The following is a 9,526-nucleotide window of genomic DNA, read 5'->3' on the forward strand; positions in this document are numbered from 1 at the left end:
CGAAGTGTACTTTAGTTCAGTTACTGACCTTTGCTAGTGGGTGTGAGATTAGAGGGGTGTGAGAGTACAGTGGATGTAGAAGTGGGTGTGAGATTAGAGTGGGTGTGAGAGAGTACAGTGGGTGTGAGGTGTAGAGTGGTGTGAGTAGTAGAGTGGGTGTGAGAGTATAGTAGAGTGGGTGTAGAGGGTGTGAGAAATAGAGGGGTGTAGAGTGGGTGTGAGAGGTAGGTGGGTGTGAGAGAGTGAGTGGGTGTGAGAGTGTGGGTGGGTGTGAGAAGTAGATTGGGTGTGGGCGTAGTGGGTGTAGAGTGGGTGTGAGAGTGGGAGTGGGCGTGGAGAGTAGAGAGTGGTAATGAGAGGTAGAGAGTGGGTGTGAGAGTAGAGTGGGTGTGAGTAGACGGGTGTGTGAGAGTACAGTGGGTGTGAGAGAGTAGAGTGGGTGTGAGAGAGTAGAGTGGGTGTGTGAGAGAGTGGGTGGGTGTGAGAGAGTAGAGTGTTAATGAGAGTAGAGTGGATTGTGAGTAGAGTGGGTGTGAGAGAGCAGAGAGGGATGTGAGAGAGTAGAGGTGGGTGTGAGAGAGTAGAGTGGGTGTGGTAGAGTGGGTGTAAGAGAGAGATAGATTAGTAAGAGGGTGTGAGAGTGTAGATGGTGTGAGAGAGTGAGAGTGGGTGTGAGAGCAGAGGAGGTGAGAGAGAGTGGAGTGGGTGTGAAGAATAAGTGGTGTGAGTAGAGTGGGTGTGAGAGAGTGAAATGGGTGTGAAAGTGAGAGTGGAGTGTGAGAGAGAGTAGAAAGTGTAAGTAAGTAGGTATGAAGAAAAGAGTAGAGAGAAAGTAGAGAGAGTATGAAATAGAGAGAGAGTGTAGAGAGAGAAAAGTGATGTGAAAGTAGAGTGGAGTGTGAAGTGTAGAGAGAGTAGGTGTGAAAGTAGAAGTAGGTGTGTAAGTAGTAGAGTGTGAGTGTAGAAAGTAGGTGTGAAGAGAAAGTAGAGTGAGAGCTAGAAGTGGGTGTGAGAAGTGTAGAAGTAGGTGTGAGTAGAAGTAGGTGTGAAATAGAAGTGGGTGTGAAAGTAAGTGGAGTGTGAGAAGTGTAGAAGTAGTGTGAAGTGTAGAAGTGGGTGTGAAGTAGAAAGTGGTGTGAGAAGGTGAGTGGAGTGTGAAGTTGGAAATGGGTGTGAGAAGTGTAAGAGTGGGTGTGAGAGTATAGAGTGGGTGTGAGTGTGTGAGAGTGGGTGAGAGTGTAGAGTGGGTGTGAGGAGATTAGGTGGGTGTGCAGGCAGAAAGAAAGTGATATGGGGGAGAGTATGAGAGAGAGAGAGAAACTAGGTGGGTGCAGAGGTGAAAGTGAGCTGGATTGGGATGTTAAGTAGGCTATGTGTGTGTGTGTAGAGGTGCGGTAGAAAGTATGTCGAATGGAGGGAACAAGCACACAAAAAAGTAGAGTAGAGGCGGTGAGAGTGGGCGTGGTGGCTTATACTGTGGTGTGGGCGTGGTGACTTATACTGTGGTGTGGGCGTGGTGACTTATACTGTGGTGTGGGCGTGGTGACTTATGCTGGTGTGGGCGTGGTGACTTATACTGTGGTGTGGGCGTGGTGACTTCTCTGTGGTGTTGGTGTGGTGAGTTATTCTGTGGTTTGGGGAGTGGGGAGTTATACTGTGGTGTGGCGTGGTGACTTATACTGTGGTGTGGGCGTGGTGACTTATACTGTGGTGTGGGCGTGGTGGCTTATACTGTGGTGTGGGCGTGGTGACTTATACTGTGGTGTAGGCGTGGTGACATGCTGTGGTGTTGGTGTGGTGAGTTATTCTGTGGTTTGGGCGTGGGGAGTTATACTGTGGTGTGGGCGTGGGGAGTTATACAGTGGTGTGGGTGTGGTGAGTTATACTGTGGTGTAGGTGTGGGGAGTTATACTGTGGTGTGGGGGTGATGACTTGGTAGGTTATTGTGGGCGTGTTAGTACGGGTAGCTAAGACAGTGGTTGTGGGTGTGGCAGTGTGGGATGTTATGACTGATGGGCGAGTGACAGTGAAGGTGTGGGCGCGTTAGTACAAGCGGGATGAAGAGTGAGAGTAAAGGGAGGTGTGAGGTATAGGGGAAGAGGTAGTGAACTACACCTTGAGTTGCTGCTCGTCGCCTGCTGAGGTAAGGCTGATGATCATCTTGTTTATGCTTGATGAGTGGCACTGGCTGTGCTTGGTTAGTGACACCGATTTATGCTTGGTGAGTGGCACTGAATTATGTTCGTTGAAAGGCACTTACTTATGCCTGATAGGTAATGGGTGAAAGAACTGAAGGTTCTCATGCTCATAGAAGAATTAAGGTAAGAGAATGAAACAATTTTGTTCTCTACCTCTTTTATTGAAGCACAATGCCCAGGTCGACTGATACAAAGTTCACTGTCGGACAGACACACAGGACTGCCCTCGAATACACTGGACCAACACATATGATAAATACAAAAAAGAACCAGGTAGGATACGCTTATCTCTACTTAAGCTAATCAACCAATTGACATTCAGCTGCAACATTCAAACACAAAACAAAGAAACAATTAATGCATGGAAGAAGTAGCTGTACAACTATGTACATGGGATGTACAGAGTGGATGGGTGGGTGGGTGAGGAAGCTTTTGTGTGTGGTGTTGTGCGGCGTGAGTGGTGCACACGTGTCAGACTACAACACTGGCGCAGGCAGTGCTCCGTGTACACTCACACGGCCCGCCCCACTCCCCGGTCCGTGTGGCCAGCTGGCCCGTGATAGTCACTGCCCACGATGACGGTAGCACTGGCCAGCTGGCCCTCACTTAAGACCCGGAGAATGGATGACGGTCGAGAGCCTGCCCAGCGTAACACGCGTTACCATCCGAGACTCTCTGTGACAGATGAGCCGGGAGGACACGGGCCGCACACCACAGGCAAGCAGAACCATTGGCAAACTTAAGGGTGGGCCACACTTGCTGGGAGGCAGTACATGGCCAAGCGTGGCCCATGGCCCCGCCAACATGCTACAAGCCGGGCCGTGGGCCGCGTAATTCCAACATAGGATAGGAGTAAGGGTGCCGGGTGGCCCGCGGGCACGGGGCCACCAGGTGAGGCGTGCAGTGCCGGGCCCCAGGAGACAGGCGGTTACAGCGTGGGCGGTGCGAGGATTGCGGGCGTCACCGGAGACCCGTCGACTTACTTGAGCTATCGGACTCATCCTGGGGGTTCATGAGGGTGGTGGCGCCCGTCCGTCGGTTGCGGCTGCAGATTTTGGGTCGTGGAATGACCCAGTCGTCATCAGATTCGGATCCAGCTTCCACCTGTCTGCTGGAGTGTTTCTGGTGGCGCGCCTGTTGCCGGCACTTGGGAGCACATGAGCACCTCGCGCCGAGAAAAGCGACAATTGGGTTTTCTGTTGTAGTCGAACTCGTCGCCAGATCCTGAGGAACTGTGTGAGTTACTGCCTCCATCACTGTTGTGAGCCTCGCTGCGGCGTTGATGATGGTCGCCAGAATGCTGCTGACGGCGAGGCTTCAGCACGTTCTCAATCCTTAAGTGGTCGAATAGAGGGTGACCCGTCTTTGGCACTGAACGGACTTTGTTCTGACGAGCTATGGCCTCGATAGTTTTCCTATACTGAATTACTTCCACAGATTCGTAGAGGTTCTCTTCACTGGCGGTAGAACGAAGACTACCCAATAAAGTCTTCTTAATGTTTTGTACGTCGACACTATTGCGCTTACTGCTAGCTTTAGAGGTGTGGGAGACGCTGCGGGTTCGTGGCCTCGAGTCGTTCTCGTCACCAGAGTGTCGCATTCTGCCACCCCTGCTCATGAACACATCCAGATAGTTGGCGTCGTTATCGGATCCTAGTAGCTTCAGGCTATCGAACGTGGGATATCCACCATCTATACCCATCCTCTTCCCGTGTTCCCGCATTTTCATCATGCGGACGTAATCGGCCCTATTCAGAGCATGGCGGCTCCTGAGGGCATCAAACATGGGGTGCACCATAGGGCTAGCCTTACCCCGCAAGCGCTGGTGGGTGTGCATCATATGCATCTCCGGTTGGAAAGCAACTTTAGAGCCGTGGAATCCAGGCATCGTTGTTACACTTTATCACTAGAGTATCGGTGAAAACGTTTAACACAAATCACTGACACTCACAATAAAATTCGCTTATCACTCTCACTCCCTCCCTCCCAGGGACACTCCACTCCCTGCACTGCTTGCACAGACACTGACAGAGCGCTTTACAGGCAGCGCTGACGCTAAAGGCACTTTCTATTGTCACAGGTTGTAGTTACTGGCTCGACGCGGGAGGCTGTGCTGCTAAGCCGAGCGTCACACTGGGCGGGAACGTGATTCGCCTCTAGACAAACTTCACTGACACTCAAGTCGAGGAGGACTGTTACTCTCAATCTGGTGTCACACTTCTATCGGGTGAAGAACGGGGCGTGGCTGGCTTGACCACTCTTGTTACTTTCACTTTCCTGATGGAGTAAGCAGAGTGTGCGGTGCGGAGTGTGTGGTGGACTCCTGCTGGTTGGGCACCGCAGTGAGCCACTGTCCTGCGCGGCCGGGTATAAGAGGCAGAGTTGCTCTTGTCCCCGTGATGAAACCCACGCGTTGCGTCACGTGAAAGTTGGGCGCGTCACGAGAGTCGCCACTTGGCTGGCGGAGGTCAGCTGGAGCAGACTCACGCTTGTGTAACACTTAGGCCAGGGCGGTGCTGGCAAGCACACCGCAGGATGCTGAGCTGCAGGGCGCGAGGATCGCGGCGGGGATGACCCAGATATAAGGTGTCCACGTCACGAACTTACTGCTGATGCTGTTGCTCGGCTCACTTCTCCACTGGACACTTGCCACACCCGGTGTCAGGTCTTGTCTTGGGATTCTTGTTGTAGATAAGAGTATGTTATGTTGAAGACACTTAAGAACTTAGGTAGAAAAATATGAGCAAGTTGAGGAGAGAGACAAGTTGGTCTTGATTTTCGTCGAAATTGACAAAATAGTGTTAATGATTTGGGAGATTAAACACACACAGGGTATTAGTTGGACGAAAACTTTCTGTACGACAGAAGTAGGGGAACCACTAGACAGGCTTTAGTCTGTGCTGAGCTTTCCTGCAAGTTCTTGGGACGTGGCAGGCAACTTGGATGCAACACTGGCCGACACAGAGAACAAGGAGCTTGGACTCGGGGACACAGGACTGGGTTGTTAGTGTCTGAACTCAGGCTACCGTGGTGGCACTCCCGAGCGTGTCGAGCCTGTCTTGGTGCGGCTGGTCTGGGCTAGGACTGACGGCCGAATGACGCCGCTGCCTCGCTCTACGCTCCCACCTCACGCACGGCCAGGGGAGGAGGGCGGGGCTACGATGGGGGAGAGGACATGTGGGCATGGGGCGTGGTGCTGGAGGGGGGAACAAGAGGAGGGGAGGGGGGGGGCAAAGTGAGGACAACCACTACTGTGGCAGGGAGCTGGTAGAACTAGGCACACGCTTAGAGCCAGCATTGACAGCAACACTAGAGTGAGAGTGATTCCCGTAGGAGGGGGAGGAAGTAGGTTGGGGGATCAAGGTCGCGCCACGAGAGCTTCAGCCGCCCCCCTCACAGCAGCGGATAACTTACTCACCAACAACACGCACAAATAACACACCCGGCCGTTCTCACCGCTACACAACATACCATCCAACCTCGTATTTTTCTGCTTCCACGTTTTCCGTCACGGCGTCGCTCAGGGTGGGGTGGGGTCCTTCCCCATATTCTTAGCCATATTTTTATGATCACTAGTTATTCCTCACGGCCGGCGCCCTAAACGATGTGATGGGAAGTATATACTCCTGTACTACCAGTGGTTGGTACGTGTACCGTACCAGATATTATGGTACGTGTACAGTGCCAAAGATTGCGGTACTTGTACAGTGTCAGAGATTATGGTACGTGTACAATGCCAGTGATTATGGTACGTGTACAGTACCAGAGATTACGGTACGTGCACAGTGCCAAAGATTATGGTACGTGTACTGCACAGTGCCAAAGATTACGGTACGTGTACAGTGCCAGAGATTATGGTACGTGTACAGTGCCAAAGATTATGGTACGTACAGTGCCAAAGATTACGGTACGTGTACAGTGCCAGAGATTATGGTACGTGTACAGTGCCAGAGATTATAGTATGTGTACAGTGCCAAAGGGTATGGTACGTGTACAGTACCAGAGATTATGGAATGTGTACACTGCCATTGGTTGGTACACACGTGTACGCTGCCAGGGTTATGGTGCGCGTAGAATAATATCTGTTGCCGTATATACACATGGTATATACTGTAGGATATAAAAACAAGTAACTGTGTATAACAATGTTAATACTTCCAATGTTTACAGGAAACATTGAAAATATATTGACAATAATAACAGACCTAATAACATCCCATGAAAACAAAAACAAAAAGAGAACATTGAACAAGAACAACTTGGTTCACAAATGAAATTTGTGAAAACGAGAACAGTTTAGAATAATAAACATAAACAATCCCTCAAATGCCACAAACACTGTTTCACAAAAGTTCGTCACCGTCTCCTTCCTATACAACTGAACCACCTACTCGAACGGCAAACAGCCGAGACAAAGACAAAGGAATTTTCGGATAAATGTCAGAGGCCAATCAAGAGTGACGGAGCATCTACCGGCACACCATAAGGAAGACAGTGTTTGTATCAGAGGAAGTGGAGGAGAGCATTAGGAAAGGCTGCTATACAAGACTCAAGCGGGCGAACACAGGAACACTAAGACATTTTTCCTATCGTCTATGATCGTCTGGACAGGAATGGATAAAGAGTTAATAGAGGGAAAAAGAGAGATATATAGATGGTTATACAGAGATATATAAACTATCCCGAATACAGGAACACGTAGAGGCGAGGCCATGAAGGACACACGGGCGGCTGTACAACACACAGAAAAAAATAATTCGTAAGATTACATACATGAACACAGGAAGTACATACTTGGGTACGTGTATACATGCACGTACATAGGGGCACACACACACACACACACACACACACACACACACACACACATACACACACACACACACACAGTTTGCGAGCAACGGACGTGCCAGTATCAGGGAAGTCCAGCGTCGGGGGAAGACGTCTGGGTATTCGGGCAGTTTCCGGGCAACGGAGGAAAACCCGTCAATCTTCCCCTCCCTAACTCATACATCTTCTTTCCATCTCTTCCTCCTCCTCCTCCTTCAACCAAACGTCTTCCTCCCCCTCCCAAGTATTACGTCTTCTTTCCTCTTCCTCCTGCTCCTTCTCATTCTTCTCCCCCTCTCTAATTCATAAGTCTTCTTTCCTCCTCCTCCTCTCACATCCTTATCACACACCTCGTTACCCCTACTCAGCTGATTGCCATCCTTACTCCCTCTACTCCTTCTCCTCCCAGGAACTCCACTTCCCAGACTCCTAACACCAGCGTTTTGGTCTACGAGGGCGGACTAACAGCATAAGAGAGGAGGAGGAGAGGGGAAAAAGATAAGGCATTAGGTGGTACAGTGGCAGCCACACTCTACACCCTGATGACCTTGTGGCTGCCAGGGAGACGCACGTGTTTCACAACCACTGTCTTGCTCTCTGGTAAAAAAAATAAATAAAAAAATAATAAATGAAAAAAAATAACTAGAGTACAAGAAGGGGATGGAAGTGGGAAACAGTGGTCGAGGAAATGGAGGAGGAAGAAGAGGAGGGGGAGGAATAGAGGGAAGAGAGAGAGAGAGAGAGAGAGAGAGAGAGAGAGAGAGAGAGAGAGAGAGAGAGAGAGAGAGAGAGAGAGAGGAGAGAGAGAGAGAGAGAGAGAGAGACGATCAATACAGCATTGTTGAGGGTAGTGCCAATAGTTCTCAAATCAGGAAACGTAAGATTCACACACAGTGTTGAAAGATTTTAATGTGACTTCATACCAACAGTTGACGGCATTAGGAAAGATCGGCCACTACGGATTTAGTTTGAGAGGGGAAGGAGGGGGGGGGAGGACGTGCATGTATTGTGCTTCTGTAAAGGAGGGAGAGGAGGAGGGGTTGGGGGAGGGGTATCAGGGCGGCATTGAAAGTGGGGGGGAGGAAGCGGGAGGAGGAAGGAGGAAGGAAAACAAAACTACTGAAAGGAAGATAGAAATAGGGGATTATCTAAGAAGGAAGAGAGGATACTAATCAGGATGGGTGACTGATGAGAATGGATGTAGAAGGAGGATGGAGGTAGAGAGAAGAGAAAGGAAGGGAATGAAGAGCATGTGGGAAGGGGATGACGAGAGAGAGAGAGAGAGAGAGAGAGAGAGAGAGATGGAGGCGAAGTGGCGGGACTTTACCTCTGTCAGTTTGACCTTTTAGGTGGTAGTGGTGCAGTCTCAGCTTCTTGTGCCCATAACGTGCTGTAACCAACAGCCTACCCAGGTAAGAGACCTGGGTAGGGGGCACACACACACACACACACACACACACACACACACACACCCACACACATACACACAGTCTCTCTATATCTCTCTCCCTAATTAGCTCACGTCCTTCGCTAATTACCTCCTCCTCCTCGTTGGAATAATTGCTAGTATTTACCATTGATAAAGACAGACAATTAAACAACTATATATCAGCCAACTTTAATGTACAAATTATAAACAGCTGGCTAAGGAGACAATCACATCATAAACGATAATATTACTCACTTTAAAGATACGTACAGTATATATAAGTTAAAAATACTGCTACTTATAATTTTCCAAGTTTTAAACGTATTGTACATTTGTATGGCATAACGCATACACAAAATTTATATAACGAAGAATTATGATATACCTAAGAATTATGTATACCTAAGTAACAGACAGACAGGCAGACAGACAGACAGACAGACAGACAGACAGACAGACAGACAGACACACACACACACACACACACACAAAGGCTAGCCAGACCAAACACAGTTACAGATAATTCAGTTTGGAAGAAAAACCACAGAACAAGTTTCCTAGCATGGTGGCTTACACGCACAAACATGTTTATTCAATACAAACAAAAACAACCAGGTTTCCTTCAAGCTAACAAAAACACAAACAAGTTATTTGCCCCCCGCCCGCAAAACCCTGCACAAACGGAACACATACAAGTTTATCCACAACCAAAAAAACCAAACAAACAAACATCATGACTACAAACAAGTAAACAAACATATCTTAATTCCAAACAAGTAAACAAACATCATGACTACAAACAAGTAAACAAACACAACCAGGTTCCAAGCAACTAAGAAATGATCAAACCTTATCAAAATCATTTAACTTACACACGTACAAACACACAAACATAAATATACATACATACACACAATCAAAAATAACATACATACATACATACAGTACATACATACATACATACATACATACAGTACATACATACATACATACATACATACATACATACATGCATACATACATACATACTAAACAAACATACAAACACACACAAACGCCGAACGAACAC

The 9,526-nt window shown here is 48.6% G+C and overlaps 1 protein-coding gene across 1 annotated transcript; it reads right to left on the bottom strand.

Moving 5' to 3' along the window:
* Positions 1 to 3,119: 3,119 nt before the first annotated feature.
* LOC121874456 lies at positions 3,120 to 5,308 on the bottom strand. The gene is given in 2 exon segments (XM_042378572.1): positions 3,120 to 3,336; positions 3,338 to 5,308. Coding segments are annotated over 2 exon segments (927 nt in total). The 5' UTR covers positions 4,087 to 5,308; the 3' UTR covers positions 3,120 to 3,158.
* Between the last annotated feature and the right edge of the window lie 4,218 nt (positions 5,309 to 9,526).

This window comes from Homarus americanus, unplaced genomic scaffold (genome assembly GCF_018991925.1).
Source record: "Homarus americanus isolate GMGI-L3 unplaced genomic scaffold, GMGI_Hamer_2.0 scaffold59013, whole genome shotgun sequence".
NCBI lineage: Eukaryota > Metazoa > Arthropoda > Malacostraca > Decapoda > Nephropidae > Homarus > Homarus americanus.